General features: G+C 46.2%; 1 protein-coding gene across 3 annotated transcripts in view; it reads right to left on the bottom strand.

The window, feature by feature from the left end:
- Window positions 1-7,747: 7,747 nt before the first annotated feature.
- Sema6a (semaphorin 6A) overlaps window positions 7,748-19,362 on the bottom strand; it is a 120,192-nt gene continuing 108,577 nt past the window's right edge. For all 3 annotated transcript variants that reach the window (XM_028871803.2, XM_037197141.1, XM_037197140.1), the window contains one exon: window positions 7,748-9,843. In XM_028871803.2, the coding sequence (XP_028727636.1) occupies window positions 8,642-9,843 (1,202 nt within the window). In that variant the 3' untranslated portion in view covers window positions 7,748-8,641. The remainder of the gene's footprint in view (window positions 9,844-19,362) is intronic.

Consider the following 19,362-nt stretch of genomic DNA (forward strand, 5'->3'; position numbering starts at 1 on the left):
GTAATTTTCACCTCACTTACTTTGGCTGCAATTACAGCCCTTCCCTACTGACTTACACTGTTTAAATTACACAGGCAGAGGAAATATGACTATATACCTGTTTCTATTCATACATATACGTCTAACACATTATCTTTTCTCCTGAAGCAAGAAATGTGATCACAGGCTTTCTTTCACCCTGGAAACAGAGGAGAATAAATCTTTGGTTCTTAAGTAAAATTAAACACCAATAAGAATTCAAATCAGATGACACCTACACCAACCTTCAACAGACAGTTTTGTCACACACACACACACACACACACACACACACACACACACCTTGTCTCCAGGAAAGGAGGAGGCAGGCATTCAACAATGGCAATCCAGACTCTGAAATACATAACCTCCTTTTTGAAGTTAACTGGCTATTGACTCTGACCCTTTGGATCAGGGAAAGTTAATTGCTTCCAAAGTTGTTACCCTTAATGAGTGCATAATTAAGTAAACAGCACTGCAGTGCAGGTGGGATTACATACATGTTTCATGCCCAAATTACTGTAGGTGATCACAATCAAGGTTCCTTATTTACCGCAAAGCACGTTCGTGTATAGGGAAAAGCCTACATAGATTGGAAACGGGCCTTTAATTGTCCAACAAGCAAGCTAACAAAACACTGAGCAATCAGAATAAAGAAAACAGTGGGATCCGAGAATGTCCACCTTCATCCCCTGTCAGCAGGATCTCAAATCATCTGCCCACGGCTGGAGGAGGTGGGCGTCTTCAGAGTGCTGTGGAGAGGTCCAGCCTGGTGACTGTCCAGCCACACAGCCTGGAGACAATGCGGAAGGCAGCTCCTTCTCTCCCATACAGCGTGTTGTTTTAACTTACGTGCCCCGGGAGGTCTACTCTGTGGCCCTTACAGAACAGGACTTGGGGCATAGATGATGATGAGGGGAATGGGAGGTAGAGGACAGATGTTGTTTCCTATGCCTTGAAATATTGTTCTAGGCATGTAAGCAAATCAACTGTTCACATCATCCTGTGGAGCCGGAGAGCCTTTGGAGGAAGAAGGCTGGGAACATTCTCCAAGCTGCCAGGTATAGTTAGGATGGATTTTTATTTATTTATTTATTTATTTATTTATTTATTTATTTATTTATTTATTTATTTAGTTTTTGTTTTTATTGTCTGCTCCTCATGCAGCCTGGGTTCTTGCAAATTGCTGAGCCTTCTTTTGGGACCCGTGTGGCAGGGATAGGAGGAAGCAGCCACCAAGGCTGAGTCTTTTATCTTTATCTTTGCTTGGAGGCAGGCTCTCACCATGTGTGGAGTGGCAGGGTCCACCCTTAGAAGGACAGCCACCACGCTGGGCTCTGGCTCCCTCTTGCCCTCCTTTATTGAGCGTTCTTAATAACATGGCTCGCCCCAGGACTCTGCAGACGCAGGAAGGAAGAGTTGTGTTCTTTAATTATGGAAAAATATTGGAGCACAATGGCCCTAAAATAGAACATGTGCACTGAGCCCTTCTTTGGGGGACTTTATTGTTGTGATCATCCCTCTTGGGAAACGCCGCAGGAGTCTCTTCCCTTTCAGTGAAGCTGGGTAATTGTGTAACCCGAGGTGTCCCTGAGAGAGCTTCAGGGATGATGTCAACACACAGGGTTGTGAAACATGACTATGTTTCCATGCTAAGTGCTATCCTAAGAGGTCCCCCACCTGAATTCCAATTTCTGTAAAATGGGGATGATCATGCGCCTGCTGTCCATCACACCAGGCTAAGATGAAGATCAAGGAGTATATAATGGACAAGACACTTGCAAATTACAATATCCAAAAAATGCACAGTACTATGCTTTTTGGTAGTTGGAAACCAAGACTTTCTCTAGGTGATGGGACCATTCCACTTTTATTATTTTTTTTAAAGATAGTCCTACTATTAAAATTCATATCTTTTCACTGACAGGATACTAACTATGCAAAACATTCATTGTCCTCATCAGAGGGTGGGCACAACGTTTTGTTGAGAGCAGCCCACTTTCTCACCTCCCCTACACATGCTCAGAAAGATGTCGTGACACCCAAGAAGTGATCTGCTCCTGGCTGAGCTGTCGTCATTGTCCTTATCAGGAGGAACCTAGGAGCCCTGGCCCAAGTGTCTTTTGTCGTTGGTGTCTTGGTATCTGGTGGTGTGCTCCAGGTCACCTTCATCTGTTTTTATTGTTGGTGCCTGAAACCAATGAAAACTGCTTCTGATTTCATGGTTCCCCACTTTCCCCTTTCATTATCTTCCCGGATTTGGACCATTATTACAGTGGGCGGGGCTAGCAGGATGGAGGACTTGCCTTGGGGACGGTGGTAATGAATCTCTGGAGAGCCCTCCTTCTGAATGTCATTAGGAAGAAGGAAGAAGCTGTTAGCCACCTCAGCCATTGTCACTGGCTGTAAGGGACCTGCATGAAGCTCCCGGAAACCTCCACGGGTCACATTTCTGAATTCATCGTTCATCACGACTCCCCCTAGAAGTGCTTAGGTTGAACCCAGGTTTATCAAGAAAAGAGGTGACAGACGGTGCTTCTGGAAGGACTACTGTCAGAAGATACCAGTTCTGCAATTACGACCTCTGTGACAGTTTTGGTTCAAGAAAAAAGCCACAGCATAGTGTGTGTGTGTGTGTGTGTGTGTGTGTGTGTGTGTGTGTGTGTGTACATGAGCATGCATGTTTTCTGAGGGGGTTAGGAAACCCTGTGCAGATCAGCTGCCTCCCTTGATTTGCTCAAATTTCATTTCCATTACTACCAGGAGGACATCTGCACATTTTTCTGCCCAGCCACATTTAATGCACATCCATTCAGCCCTAACCCTCCATCGAGGTCAACCTCCCCCATCTCAGGGGATATACAATACTCTAAATGGAATATTGAAGATCCCCATCTGTCTGGTAGTCCCAATCAATAAATGTGAGCCCTTCCATCCCGCTTCTGTGGGAGAGACACGTCACCACCTGGTTTCAAGACAAGCGTGAGATGGGGATTTCTCAGGGTTACTGGTCCAAACAGCCAGCTGTCACAGGGCTGAGCCAGGGAAAGGCTTATGTTCTTCATCACATTGCTTCATTTCTATGGGCTTCTTTCAAAATTCCTCCTATCTCTTTCCCTCCAGCCAAATGGACCAGTGTCTGAACTCAGAGCTGTCTTTCTGGCACTTTCCCTTGCTGAATGACTTTGTTCTGAAGAGCCTTTGTTCAGACAGCAAAACCCAGGCCTGGAGGTTCTGGAGCAACGTGGTTGGCTTCTGCCAAATTGCAAGGCTGAATTTACCTGACACAGAGCTTAAGAAAAGAAGGAAGGTCCAAGATGCCCACTCTGGACCCATGAAACACCTAGCCTGGCGTCTGTATGAGGACGGTCACTCCTCAGGCACAACAGTTTAAAGACACCCCGCAGAAACCTCCGGTCTCGTTAACAAGCACCCAAGCAAGCAAACATGGCAATTAAAAATCTGGGTTGTCTGAGATGTTCTCTTCCCATCTAAGTGGGGGCATCCCTGGGGCTCCAGCGAAATACTTGCTACACCTGTTCAGCCTCTGTTGCCTCCTTGCAAGACCAGCACAAGCTGACTGCGGTAGATGGCACCAGATAAATATAAGGTTGCCCTGGAAGGATAGCCTACCTCACACCTAGGGCTCCTGCCCACCCCTTGCCTTGGCAGAGACAAAGGTTTCCAGTACGCTGAGCTAGCTGGGGAAGTGTGGGGCCTGTGAAGGAGAACTGAGGTTGAGATGTCAGAGGGAAGGCATCAGGTCTTTGTATCATATGCTGCTCTGAGGATCTGAGTGAACGGGGGTATGGGACGGTGGACGGGTGTTCAGCTCAGCTGTTCTCTATCAGCTTTGGGATCGTAAGCAAATCCTCCCCTCAGTCCCATCTTCCCCCATTATTATTTTTTTAAATGGAGCAGCTGTGGGCCATCCCTCCGGTTCTATGAGAGGACACTTGGGGACAACTGGGCGGGACAAACTTGCCAATCATGCAAGAAGAGAAGTTTTTGTCTAGCCTTGGGAGGACAGTGTCAGAGTGGTTTTTTGTTTTCTAGACAGGGAGCTGGATGAGGGCTTTCCCCTTAAGTTGCTCCTATCAATGGGGCATATCACTTGGCATGCTTCCAACCGCCTGCACCTATGCCCTGGGACCAGCTATTTTCTACGTGGCTGCCAGGTGGCTTTTCAAGGGCACCTCGTGTTAATCGTCCTGCAAGCAGGGGAGGGCTCTGATGCTCAGTAGTTCAGATCCTAGCACATAAGAGTCGGGTCTTCCTGTCCATCCTCACCCTTGCCCTTACAGGTTCTCACAGGCCCCGCTCAAGGCAACCCATGCCTTTTCTTTTCCAAACACAACACAAGCTGCCTTGCATAAGCTAGCTCCTTTCTGGATGGCCAGAGAATGCTTCCTTTAAGGACCAGCTCAAAGGTGGCCGTGTGATCTAGGTTCTGGGGGACCGGCTCAGTACTTGGTCCTTACCTTTGAATGGTGATTAAAGGAGCTATGCTAGTCTCTGTGCAAACGAGGAGACAAAAACAGTCAACTCTGTGCCCAGTGTGTTGGCACTGTGGATGTACTTCAAGAAACAGAGCTAGTGGATATGGCCAATTATGTAACATGCTTATAAGAAAATGCCATTATGATGCTCATTCACTAGATATGACTATGTATCACTAGATACAATGACTACATATCACTAGATACAATGACTATATAGCAATACAAATGTGCATTAAAACAAGAACACAACTAGAAGTGATTTATGAGAAGATGACTGGGCCAGACCAAGACATCACTCTAGATGTGAACTGAGGCCCACCCTGCGCCTGCAGCTTCTCACACTCAAACTGGCTTAAAACATGTTTTTACTACTAAAGGTCACAAGAAAAACACCATAGCCAAAGACTTGTCTAAATAATTGTTTTTTTTTTTTTTTTTTTTTTTTTAGAATGCCTCCAGAGGGGAAAACCTGACACAGGCATCTCATAACACCATCCTGGGGCTGGGGTGTCAAGCTCTTCATCCCACTGTGACTCCAGCCATCTTCCCAGTTACAAGAAAGAAATGCTAACAGGGAGTAAAATCCAGCGCCCTCCACCTTATCCATATGTAAGAAGGCTGAAGTCACATCTGTGCAAGGGTCTATTTTTAGTGGACCCTCCACACTAAACCCCTAGCCTTGGTCTCTAACTATCAAGTCTACCGTAAATGTTTGATGAGGAACAAGCCTGTGAAAAGAAAGCGCACGAAATGAATAGAGGGAGTCGACGTGTGTTCTGCCTTTTAATTACAGAGGCTTCTGCTAACCTCCTGCTCCAGGCTGGGTGCAGGCAGAGAAAACACATCAATAAGTTGGGTGGAGGGAGCTGGCTAAGGATACAGCAAACGAATACGTCTAACTATGAGGTTATTTATACTGTTGAAACCAGATAGGGGTGGAAGAGAGAGAATGTATCCTAAAAGGGCAGGGTGGGGGGTGGCTAAAAAAAAAAATGGAAATTGAAGACATAAACAAAAGCATTCAGGACACAAAAGATAACGTAGAACAGTCCGGTTTTATTACTCGTAAGTAATAAAGAGCCCTTTCCTTGCTGTTTCTTTCTTCCCCCTTTTCTTTTTCATTCTTTTTTCTTCTTTTTTTTCCCCTACAATATACATTAAACTGTGAATCGGATGTTAGGGTATGTGGAGACGGAAGGAAAAATTGGTGACATCACAATATTTTTACAACTTTATAACCAATGTAAGTCTAAGTCTGTGGCATCTACAGCGTCTAGCCGGGGTGGAGGTAAAGGCACGCTCAGGTTTATGGATGATCCCCCCCCAACACAAGTCGAGGGTGGAGAGGGAGAGGGATGCGGAAATGCTGAAGACCAGCTCAAGACACGCGGTCCTGCAGGGTTAACACTACAAGGAATGGACTGTGGGATGCAGGGATGTGAGTTTTGACACAGGTCTCCATAACACAGCGGAGGCAATGGTACCCATGAACATGGGTACCAGGCTGGGGCAATACTCTTGGGAATCAAACACTGGTGAGAAGGTCACAGGGTGATCAACACCCATCACCTTTTGAATTCTTGTATTTGCAAAGGAAAGGCCAGGGGAAGAACAGTATCTGTTTCTAGAAATTCTTTGTGGTGTCAGGGCACAGTGGTTACAGGCAAAATAAAGTCCAATGACATCTCAAGTACCCCAAAGTACAGCCTCACTGATCTGCAAAGGGACTCTTGGGACAAAGGGCTGTGTACCTGTCCTCGGATGGTGACCGCTCTGATTGCAGATGCAACACAGTGACTAACCAATCCAAATTTGTCCTTGTCAATCTTTTTTTCTCCCTGAAAGTTTTTTTTGTTTTTTTTTTATGATTTTATTTTTACTACAACACTAAATCCAGACCAAACTGGAAAAAGAAAGAGACAAAGAGACCACCGAATAAACTGTTTATATGAAAAACAATGCCAATAGTTACAGTGTGCAGACAATTCTTTGTTTATGAGGGAGTAAACAAAGGTTCCTTCTGTGTGCTTTAGCAAATGAAAAATAAGGGGAGAAAAACAAAACAAAACCACACACACACTACCCCCTCTCAACCCTCTACAAACAACAAACAGATAAAGGAATTGAAAACAAACCAAAAGAACCTTTGCCCCAGAAAAATGGATTTTGCAGCATCCATTGTGGTTTGCCTTGTATTTTTAGGGTACCCATTAATCACAGCAGGGACCAGCCTGCCCGGTCTACTTCCTGGTTTTCTCGGTGCATCGCATGGGTGTGCTGAAGGCACAGCTTGGAGACTCCTCCCCTCTGCCTCCCCAACCACCACAGCAAGTTCTCCAGTCAGAGGACACAGCGGAGAGGAGGGCTGGGACTTCGGTCCCTTCTCTGCCGGCTCAGGAGGATGTCACCATATTGAAATGATCTGGGAATATAAGGGGAGCAGAGAGCTCTGGGAAAGGGATTTGCCACCCACAACACTCGTGGCGACGGCGGCGGGGGTGGGGGTGTGGGTGGGTGGGAGGGTTGGGTGTACATGCTTGTTAGCACAGCCAAGGGTGGTTGGAATTGGCACAATGGAAGGGATCGTGAACGACAGGATGTCACCCAGCCTTCGGCATTACAATCATCACTACTGCGTTCTTCTAACATCTGCTTGACTTCAGTCCTCCAGAGGGTGCGGAGCGGAGGGTGGGGTTTAAATAAATATCTGCATTTATTTCAAGTAGGAAGAAAAAAAAAAGGTTGATCAGAACGACAGTTGACAAGTGTATACAACTCAGGGTGTAAGGCACAAATTTACATGTGGAAAACAGGCTATTCACAGATGTAACCCCACGAAACACCCGTGTGGTCAAACCACTCGTGTGTGCCAGGCGGCAGCCAGCGTATTAATCAGTTTACACAGTTTGTGGATTCCCGTTTGCTGTCTCACATGCAAGGTGACATGAGATGGGAGGGGGGCTTCACAAGCTGGTGCCTTCGAGACAGTGGGAGTCTCAGACAAAGCCATGTTTCCGGCAATGGGGCACAGGTGCCGTTCTGAACATTTCTGTTCTGGTTGGAATTTAGGACCTGGAAGGATTTTTTAAACTTTTATTTTCCCCCCTCGGCCGGAGACTGAACTGACAATGTAACTGGGAGATTTAAATCAACATTGCCCTCTAAACACTGTCCTTTCGCTACTGACCCAACAGTCCAAACACAAAGCTCAGAATTCCAGCTCCAACTTATTTACTCAGTGAATTTATTGTAAAAATAAAGAAACTCAATTATTCCAGTTAATGGATTTCACGTTAAATAGTTTAACTTTCCACGGGCTTTCTGCAGAGCTGTTCATACGGTGGCATTTGGAAGAGTCTTTTCCTTAAGGAAAAAGAAAAGGGTGAACAATAAATAAGAGTTACTTGCGTTAACGGTCACGTTATTCATTAAAAGCGAAGAGGAGCAGAAATCTATGACATCGTTGCCCAACATGGCATTTACCTGCTTTAACAAAGCCGTAACACTGGCGGGCATTTCACAGTATCTGCGCATAGTAAACTTCTGCCATTGTTAAAGTCTGAGTTAGAATTATCAATGAACTCTTTATTTTTTTTATTTTTTTAATTTTCATTTTTTTTTTTTTTTGAAAAAAAAATGTATTTGTGTTTTAAAGTTTTGAACGCTTAGCCCAGTTTGGTAACGTCCCATGCAGCCAGGGACAAAATGTTATGGTGGTTGTTCACGTGTGTGTGTGTGTGTGTGTGTGTGTGTGTGTGTGTGTGTGTGTGTAGTGCGCGCATGTGAGTGTGGGGTGTGCATGTGTGTTCATGTGGGGATGGGGTGCGGATGTGCTTTTGGCTCATGTTTGTGATGATACTGAAGTCTTTCGTGAGTCCGACCTGCTGTACGATGTGGGGCGTGTGAAGGAAGAGAATGGACGGGACTGCTGCTAACCTTCACCAAACCACATGGCCTGCTTTTCAAGAGTGTCCCTGTGTCCCAGGGAGGAGGACCCAGCGTCCTCAACTCCTCCAGGGCCATCTTGGTCGGGTGGATACTCGAGGCAGTGGAGACCTTGCTGAGCTGGGTGGGTGCCTCGCCTCGTCTGATGCTTCGACTCCTGGCCCCAACCCCAGGGATTATGTACACGCATCATTGGGCTTCATGGATGTGGAAAGGGGAGCAAAGGAGGGTTTGGGGGGTACATCTGGCTTTAGCGAGGGGGTGCGCTTCAGCCCCGACCTCGTCAGTGAGTTGTAGGCATTGAGGCTGGGCTGCCTCGAAACAGTCACGGCCTGGCCAGGGGGCTGGGAGCTGTGCACCTGGATGGAGTCCACCCGCTGCGGGGCGGGAGGCGGGTTGTCTCCCCGGCCAAAGCTCTGGTTCCTGGAGAGGTGGGAGGAATTGGAGGAGTTAGTATTGTTTCTTTTGAGAGTGGTGGCCTGGTGGCTTCTCGTGAGCGAGTTCGTGGGGTAGCTCCTCTTATACTCAAGCCCGTAGGAGGAGGAGTGGTGCATTTCCAGCCGCTTGCTTAGGCCGGTCTGGGACAGCGAGGCTCCCGGGGGGCCCAAGGAGGCCTCCCGCTGTGGAACTTTGGGGGGCAGGCTGTCCAGGTTCTCCACAAGGTTCACCCCGTGGTTGGGACTCTTGCTGCTCAGATGCTCTTTGATGGTCTTATACTCCAGGGTGGCAGCCTGGTCCTCCAGGGCCATCTGAGCCACCACCTCGCTCATTTTGGGCTGATCCACGTACTCATGCTGGTAGCCCTGCTGCGTGATGGGCAGCACCACCACGCTGGGGATGTGGCTTGGGGAAGCCCGTAGGGGCAGGTCCGTGGGAATCACCGGGGAGCCCATAGGGGGTATGTCCTTGGTGCAGGCGTTGATGAGGTTCTGATTCCTCTCCCACTCGCGGCTGCCGCGGTTGGGCTTCCGCTTCTGCTGCAGCGTCGGCGTGGATTCCGGGGTGGGCAGGGCGGTGAGGTCGAGGTGGTGCTGATCAGCCTTGATGAGCATCTTGGCCGTGTTGCTAGGCGTGGCCAGCTTGCCGTTGTGCATGAGTGGCGTGAGGATGGCCTCCGGCTTCGGGTCTTTGGACTGGGTGTCCCCAAAGAGGCCACTGAGCTTGGTGACACTGCTCATCGATCCCCGACGCGAGTGGGTGAGCTCTTTCTCCTTGCGCTGCACGACGGCCACGTCTTTGCGTCGGTGATCGCACACGCAATACACGATGATGCCCGAGAAGACGGCCCCCATGACAAAAGCCAGAATGACTGCAATGGCCAAGAGGGTGACAGGAACCAGCTGGTCGTTGCTTTTGAGGTAACTTTCCCGAATCACTCCTGTAATAGACATCGCACATGACATTAAGAAACAACAACAACAACGACAAAACCATACTGTGAGGCTTACTGGTGTTTGGCAATCACACTGTTAATTAATAACAGAAATAAATGACAGCAGCACCTCTGCATAGCTTGTCTTCAGGGTGCAGCTTGCCAAACATGAACTGATTAATCCTCCCTGCCCCCATACCACCGCAGCCAGCCCCGGGACCTATGTACATTAATTCTATTTGTTGTTTTCCTTGTGGCTTTCATTCTCTCTGGTCCATGATTTCTCAACTTCTTCCTAAGGACGATGGCAGGCTGACAATGTATTTATCTGGCTTTTCCTTTTGATCTCTTCCAACTTCTACAGAATCAGAATACATGCGCTATCCTGAGTCTGGAGGAAGCAGCGGCTATTTTATGCATGTTAAATGAACAAATCACCTAACAATCCAGGCTTTCCACTCAGTCTTTTCTGATGGCTGCCTGTGACGACAGGGGGGCTCTGTCTGGAGAAAGGCATGTTTGCTTTCGAAGCCACAAGAGGATGGAGGCTTTGTGTCACCACAGTGAAAAATAGCTGAAGCTCACAGGTTACAATATTTACATTTATTTTGCATCAAAAAAAGGAAAACCCACACTCGATTGCAGGTAAATGTGCAGCAGCACTAAAAGAATATTTAAATCAGGGGCCCGTTGTGGGCTTGTAAAGTGTCAGGTCCCATTATTACTCTTAGGGCTCCCTGTCACTACGAGATTCTTCAGCAGAGCTGATCTCCTCGATTTAATAAAAATTAAGTGGCTACCCCCATCTATTCTCTTCCACTACATTAACCAAGAAGCTTGGTTTCTGGAAAAAAAAAAAAAAAAGTTGCCTTTTCTATCCTGCTTAATCAGCCACCAAGCTGAGCGGCTCTAATCAAATGCAAACACAGAAGCTTTTATTTTTTAATACCAAGTGTGAACAGACACCACAGCCCTCAGATCCTAAGTGCTTGATGCCGGTAGCTAGAAAAATAAAATCTCAAATACTTCCATCCCTGCCTCTGGAGAGTGAAAGAACATGAATACATTAGAGGCACCGCACAAGGAAATGTAAACATTGTTCCTATTATGGAAAGATGGCAAGACAGAAAATGTACCTTGTCTGGTCTCTGGAGACACATTTTTCACCTGCTAAATCAACTCTTTCTGGAATGTGTTTAATGTATTTTGCTGGCAAGTGTAAGTGGCATTGAATTAAAATGAAATGAAGTAAAAAATCTCTATCCATTCCCAAACTCACACCACTCATCCCTTAAACTTTGGTGATTGTTGCTGTTACATTTTAAATGTCACAGCCCCGACCTAGAAGAAACACAGCTCTGTCATGAGGGGTTTTCTGACTAAAATATTTTGATTACTCAAGTGATGGTTTAGAAACCCAGAGGACCTAGCTGCAAGATCACACTCTTCTCTCTCAACGATCCTCTTCAGTTGTGACATCACTTGTGCCTGCCGGGGTGGCTGTCCTGTGACAAAGAGTCTGACTTCCAGTGGGGGTTAACAGAAGTCGCAAACACCTTAAGATGCAAAATTTTATGATTAAACAAATACTCCTGGTGAGGAGGGATCAAGGTCCCCCGTGGAACATGGTAAGCCACCGAATAATTTCCCAATGTGACATTTTTCAAATATTTCCAGACTTATTTTCCGGAGCTTTTTAAAGGGTACAAACCAAAGAGAAAGGGGGCGGGGGACCGGCAAGGAAATGTGGTTCTAACTCACACATTATCGGTGTGGGGCTCCCCAGACGATGGGGTGTCTTGCATTCAAATGTTTTAATATCTATGCCTGAAAGAAAATGTGCTAATGAACATTTCTTCCTAAAATTTACATTTCCTTGCTGTTGTGTTAAAACAGCAACTGATTTTCTCTTAGTTTTGATTATGTATGGAATTCTATCGCGCACACTCTTTACTTCCCACACAACTGCACGAACCAATGTGTACACCCGTGAATAAAATGGTTTTATTTTATTTTTTCTCATTGATTGGGTGAGTTCCACGGTTCTAACCACGGCAAGACTCCCATCCACAGAAGGACGTTCCCACCACAATGGGCATTTCACAGAGTCCCTTTAGGTGCTCGTATTCAGTGGGGACCGTCTTCCCAAGGAATGTGTAATTATTAGAGGAAGCTGCCTACAATGGGCTTCGGTGTTCTAGAATTTCAATGGCTCTCAGTTTAGAGTCTCAACCTTCCTAATGCTGCAGCCCTTTAATAGAGATCCTCAAGTTGTGGTGACCCCCAACCATAAAGTTTCTTTCATTGCTACTTCATAACTGTAATTGTGTTACTGTTATAGATGACAATGGCAATGTCTGGCCTACAGAATGGCCTTAGGTGACCCTTGTGAAAGGCTCATTGAATCCTCAAAGGGGTCATGACCTACAGGATGAGAACCACTGGTTTAGAAGGTCCAAGGAAAGGATAAAACCAAAGCTGAGTGTTGAGACCAGGTATCATAGGGACTCCCCATTTCACATCTTCCCCCAAATGACACAGCAACCAGGTGCAGTGTGTTTTCTGTCGTTACAGCAAGTTTGGTGATGAGCAAGAGGAACGCAAGGAAGCTACTCCCTTCACTCTGTCCTTTGTTGGATGTCAACTGTGCATGGGGGCAAACTAGTTAGGAGGCTAGTCCCCAGGAGATAATGGTCTTTGTTCTGAAGACTGGCAAGTCAGAAAGCCATCTTCTAACTAGAGCATCCTAACTAGCCGTGCGTCATTTGGTCATATACCTCCGTCGCTAAGGAAATGCCAGCAGGTCTGCAATCACAGCTCCTACACAAAGCCAGCCCCTCCTCCTGCAGCTTGCCCTTTTAGCAGAGGGTAGTTCCTCATCTGAAAATGAGTTCACTCATGGGATTGAGTTCAGCCCCTACCAGCCCCTTGCCTGTAGACACGCCCAGCCCACCATGTAGTGAACAGAATGTGACTTCAGTACAAGGCTAGAACAACCAGCCATTGACTTCACTGGGAGTTCTGTCCAGTTACCACATTTATCCATCGCTTCTTATCCATAATTTCAGCTCCTAAATATTCTTCTTTCGTATCCAAAGGTCTTTAGTTGTCTGAGACTCACAGAAACCACTCACTCAGCAAAGACTTTTTTAGCTGATGACATGTGAGTCCAGGTTTCTGGTTGTTAACAAGTCAAGTAGGATATGACCTTTCAGGAAAGTGGTGCAACTATTCTCTTCGGTCTCATTTTGCTGTGTAAATGGTACCAAAAGCAAAAACAGAAATCCTTTCTGTATCTCTTCATCTTTTAGGTGACTGAAGCCTGGCGGGGAGGGGGGTTCCCCTGATCTGTTTAGACAAATCCAGAAACCCCAAGCTCCATGTTCAAAACAGACCAGGCATTAAATAGAAAGTGAAGCTAGAAAAGGGGATTTTACTTTTGGAAATGCCTTTCAAACTTAAAGATTTCTGTGTATATCATGAAAATCAACAAAGGAGCATTCATGGCAATGATTAAATTAACTTTGTGATCTAGCCATGGTGAAGGCTTAAACTTCAATCAACCCAGTGGGGCTGATTCAAACAGCATGATGTAAGACCTCTGAGGGTCTGGAGTCTTGGGTCCTTACCTATAGACTGGTGACATTTTGGAGAGTGGCTTAACACTTCTGGACCTCAGTTTTTTCATCTATAACGTGGGGTCAACCCTAAATGTCAGAAAACTCCACTGAAGGGAAGTGGTGGGCCAGTGATTCTCTGAGAGCTTCAGCATTAGCGTTAGTCACAGCAGCTCTGGTTGAGTCTGCTAGTTATCCATCTCCCCAGGGAGGTGGGGCAGACACATCCTTCCTGCTCCATATGCTGTCCAAATGTGGACAGCCAAAGAGATGGGGAGAGGAGACTCAAGGGAACACAAGACAATGTTTTTATTTCCGGACAGCTCGTAGGTCCCCAACTTTGAAATAATTAAAACAAAGCTGGAAAATATTGAGCAAAACCCAGCAAGGGCAGTGAGATGCCCTGTGGACTAATAATCACATCTCCAGCTCCTTGAAGCGGTCACCACGCTATTCACACTTGTCACTCTGACCTTCCCTAGGACTCAGAGTTACATAGTTTAATAAGTGACTATTGACCATATATATGGGTTTTCAGTACATTGTAGGGACATTTTCAAATACATTTCTAAACCATGTGATTCATCTTTGGATTGACTATATAACCTTGCTTTGGAAGTCTCAGAAGGAAATCAGTTTTGATCATTGATAGTAACACCCATCAGACAAATGAAGAGAGATCCACAAAGGTATCCAGGTATGTGCTCAAAACAATAGGAGGAGAAACTGTCTTAGAAATGAAAAGAAGTGGGCTCTGGGATAATTCCAAGGGGGCCTATGCGGGTGGAAGGGTGATTTGTGCTAACTGGTGCTCCAGTGAGATTGCTCAATTCGAAACAGACGCATCCCTGCAAAGGGTGAAGGGCCACAGGCTGGAGCTGCAATGGACACCCGCTGCTTCAGAAGCTGCAGGGAAACCTGGGGATAGGGCAGTCTACCTGCCCAGGTGCCCCGACATGACAGGAGGAAAGAACAGGCTTCTCCACTCTGGGTGGGTGATAGCTTTCTATCAGTCCCCAGGACGTCTGTTCTCACCGGTTGAAAATGGGGCGTTAGGAATGAAAACAGGATCTGAAAAATGCTCGGCATTGATTCATTAACCACCAGCTATTTCTCACCAGTCATAAGGCGCTAAATGGATCTTCATTTCCACCTTCCCACTGCAGGAAGCAAGGAGCACAGGCATACAGAGTTCTCTGAAACCAGGCCTTAAACTGGAAGAACTAAGAAAGGCAGTGTCTGCATGCTTTTTTGTCTTTTTTTGAAGGGAGAGTTTTCAGGTTGCCTAGAGGCCTCAGTGAAGGAATCTGAAGCCCTTCAGAGGCCAAAGCAATGAAAAGATTATGAATGATACCGCCCCTAGGCCCTGCAACACACACGATTCAAAATAAGAGCAATTATAGATTGTAAAACCAAAAGGAGCCCGATACAGTTCTGAATTTTCCCAGGATGACCTTGCAAATGAATCCTGAAATGTCGGGACCCCAATCCTCTGTTTTGAAGAGTGCCTCTTAGGTAGCTCTGATTATGATTCCTCTGTGCCTGCCTCATCTGTGCGTGGGGGTCACATCTGGCCTCCAGGACAATGTACTCTAGACACGATGCTATCTCCTGACTTGGGTTAGGCTGAGATTCTCTGGGTGTCTTTCTTTTCAGCCTCCTGATATTAGCACCTTTGTGGCTGCCCGCATCAGACATTTCCTGAGCACACTGAAGCACAATGCTGGGAGGCTGGAGCCAGGAAGAAGGCAGACCTTGCTCTCAACTCCACCCGAAGTGTAGAAATAGAATAGGATACTGCACTCCTGCTCCAAGGCTGAACAAAAGCTTTAACAAGGAGATGAGACTGAGCTGAGCCTTAAAGACATGTAGGGCTGTAGAAACGCAGAAAGAAAAAAAAAGGGGGGGGGACACTAATGAAGGGTGACAGCTCTGTTGAGCAATAGGGAGAAGTCTAACGCCCTTCTGGTTCCTTACATGTCAGTGTGACCCACCCTGCTGCACTGTCCTTTGGTAGTGGAGTTCCACAAACCCTTGCCCTTCTGTCTGGGAACATCTCCTACCTTCTCGCATATGTGGCTCTATTATTCGAGTCGCAGCTTGTATGGAGAAGGACTCCCTACCCGGTCAGGTCTACCTGCTACGTGCCATCCGCTCTGGTCTTCTCTGCTATAGTCCTCACTGGCGAGACGCACACCCTATCTATGTTCCTCTTCCTCAGCAAAGCTGCTCTAAGAGAAATGAATTCAACCCTCACTCCCGGGGAGAACGATGTCCAGCAGCTATCTGCTAAACCAACTGCAAAGAAACGCTTGGGTGAATGGATACAGCTGGAGGAGAACTAAGACAATTAGAAGCTACACACATTTGGGAGAAGGATTGGAACAGCCTTGAATGACCAAAAAAAAAAAAAAAAAAAAAAAAAAGGTGCTTAGAAAACCTGGCAGTCTTAGAAGGAAAGTTATTTCCTCTTGTCAAGGGAAGCGGCCTCTAAGCTTGCTTTGTTCTATATTGAATTCATTACTGAAAAACCACCAGCTTACGAAGAAACCAGAGCCAAGTAGCCTTGCACCTAAAGTACAGCTATCATATTATTGTCAGTCATCATCATTTTTCTTAAAATTAAAATGCTCCATCTTCAAGTGTACCTATCACCTGCCACTTACACAGAGACCTGGGAGATACTACAGGACCTATCAAAACAGACAAAGAGATCAAATCAGTTCTGCTTACGAAGCTAAAACCTGAGCCTGCTCCGACCCCTCCAATGACCTCTCTCCTCGTCTAAGATGCAGGCGGCCGGGAAACTCGAAATGGTTAAGTGCATACTTTAGCCTCTCACCCTGGTTCAGTGGGCTGCCTGTTTGGGAGCTGCGGTGGTATGATGGATGCGTCTGTCTCCATAGTGAAGTGATTAATAGGCATCTGTGTCGAGCGGACCCGGTGACCACAAAGACAACAAAGCTTTTCTGTGTCCTTTAGAGAAATATGCAAAGGCGAAAAGGAGGATGGACAGACATTTCCTCCATCGCTGAGCCAGAGGGGGTTTGTGTTGGGTCTGAGAACTAAGAATGATGGCAACCCCCCAAAAAAAGCCCCAGAGTCGAATCCCCTAAAAATAGACTCTCGATTCTGCTTTATAGTAAGACAAGCCTGCAATTTCCTTGAAATCCTCATAACAACTTGAGTGAATAGAATCTAACAACCCAATTTTTCTTGTTTGAAAATCTTATTGCAACAAACCGCCACGCTCAGAATCTTCCAAGGCAGTACGGATGAATGGACCAGCGGAGAGCCAGCACTGCCAGGGCTAACCACACAGAACCCACTGTAATCCCCATGAAGAGGGGGGAAAAAAAAAACCCATGCAGCAGGAAAGCCTCAACTGCGGACAATCTCTCCTCGGGGCCACACCCCACCCCGTAGGGATGACCACAGGGCATATGAAATGGGAGCTTTCTGTGGTTATCTTGGCAGGAAATGGTGTTCTTCTTGTCTTAGGGCCTAACGTTAACCAGATGGTTTGGGATAGACTGAAAATGCCAGCGGCCCTGGAAATGGGCTCAGAATTTGTAACTCAAACTTTCCTTTTTATTTCATTTTTTTTCTTCTTCTTCCTGGCACGATATAGATTAGGCATTGGGAGGAGTCACTAGTCTTTCGAGATGTCTAAAGTGAGGTGACTCACCATGGCTGAGTACGGGCTGCCTCTCGCCCTGGCTAGTTAGGAACCCCGTCTAGGACTCAACACATTGAAATGATGCTTGCTGTGGCTGGCTGCAGAGGAGCCCTCTGCCAGTTCTACCATCTCTGAAATGGACACAGTTTGGGTTAAGATGCCTTCCCGGGCAGAGAAAGGAGAGTGAGCGTGAAACTCGCTCAGCTTCATTTTTATTAGGAATGCTGCCTTCGTTTCCCCCTGAGCTTGGGTCCCGCATCCTCTGCATCCTCTGCGGCTCTGCTGGCTGAGAGGTGACCTTGCCAGTGGGACGGTGCATTTGGACAGTAGCCTAGTGTCTCTGTTGGGCCGAGAGTCACAGTAGAGTAATTTTTCAAGCCGTGCCTTGGAATGTTGGTCTGTGGCCCATGCTTTAGAACTGTTATTGTCCCCATACGTTTAGTGATTATGTTAGATTTTAAAAGTTTTTGTACAAGATTAGTTTTTATTATTTTTAATTGTGTGTGTGTGTGTGTGTGTGTGTGTGTGTGTGTGTGTGCATGGATATGTATGTTCGAATTCATCCTGGCGTCAGTGGAAGGTAAAAGGTATCCCACTTAGAGCCAGAGTTACGGGTAGTTTTAAGTGGCCTGATGTGGGTGCTGGGCACTGAACTCTAGTCCTCTAAAGAGCTGTATAAACAATAGATGAGCCATCTGTCTCTCCAGCCCCACTTACACAATTTTCAAGGCTTATTTTCCTGCCCTAAGGTTTTCTTTCTAAGTAAGATTGCGATCTTTAACATCCACATGATCCCTGAAATCAGACCAATGGTCTCATCCTGTCTTTTTTCCGTTGCCTTAAAATGAGGGACCACACTATGAAATGGGGAACTCCAGTGAAGTCTCCTTATGAAATTGGGGAATCCAGGCAATTCTTTGTTTGGATTATGTGTGGGGCTTTGATTTTTCTCTACAAAGCAAAGATAAAACAAGTAAGAGGGAAGAGGTCTGCCTTGATAATATTCCAAGAGGACACTGGGAGGTGGTAGTTAAGAATATAAACTTTGAGGTCATAAAGACCTGGATTCGAGATTTGTTTCTATAAATAACCGACTGTGTGACGTGTGGGCATGTCTCTCCATCAGTCCCAGCAACACAGGCTATAAGTTGAGGGTTATTAGAAGGATGAAATGGGTTTAGTAGATGAACACATGGAGAGCAGTTGGCCTGTTCAGGAAAAACAACAGCAGTGTTTCTAGAATTTCAGGTGAGTTGCCTGCCTTGAACTTGGTCTCAAGATAGACGACTGTAAAAGCATACTTTGGTACAACCCAACTGTGTTAGTTAAGAGTGGAGAAGAAAAGCTAAAAACATACAGCCCCAAGTCTCGGCACACGTGCTTCAAAGATACCCCATCAGCAACTTGAACAGTGTCATGAGTCAGTGCCCCCCGGCATCCGCATCATCTTGAACTTGTTAAAGACACAACTCGACAGGTCGAGCCTAGACCCTCCTCTGCATCCGATCTTAGCTGGGTCTGACACTGGTGTTTCTCGAATTCACTAACATTTTTGAACTGTGCCTTCAATGCCACCAGCAATGTTTTAGAAAACAAATCTACACAATTTAGCTCTGAAGCCCTATCTCAGACACAACTGAGGCAATAGATAACCAGATTTCCAAAAACATTTTATGAAAAACATAAGAAGTAAATGAACCAAGTGTGCCTTGGTGTTCAAAGTGCCAATCTTTAGGTTATATATATATATGTGTGTGTGTGTGTGATTTCTTTACTCTGATTAACACTAATGTTCTGACAAAGAATACAAAAGTGATGCTGTTTTATTAGAAAACAACTAAATCTATCATATTTTTTCCTCTCATCTTTTTAAAGATTTCATTATTTTTTCTCATGTGTATGTGTCTGTGTGGGGGGGGCATGTACATGTAAATACCTGACATAAATATTACATGTGCCTTAAAATATTCCACTACACTTATAACACCAAATAAAGCCACCCCAACTTGTTAGTTCCATGGCGCCTGGGAAGATGCCCATGGCTTCTAGTGGCCCTAACATGAAGACATGATGTTCCCATCTCTGTAACAGGGGTCATTGGTTATTGATTGGAATTGCATAACTCAGATGTGTCCCCGATCAGATCAGCCCAGGTATGCCTGGATCTCAGGGGCAGAAGAGGCAGAATGCCTGGAGTGCCCAGCATTGGGTAAAGTCGCCGCCTCCTTT

The sequence above is a fragment of the Peromyscus leucopus genome, chromosome 19 (assembly GCF_004664715.2).
Source record: "Peromyscus leucopus breed LL Stock chromosome 19, UCI_PerLeu_2.1, whole genome shotgun sequence".
NCBI classification, from domain to species: Eukaryota; Metazoa; Chordata; class Mammalia; order Rodentia; family Cricetidae; genus Peromyscus; species Peromyscus leucopus.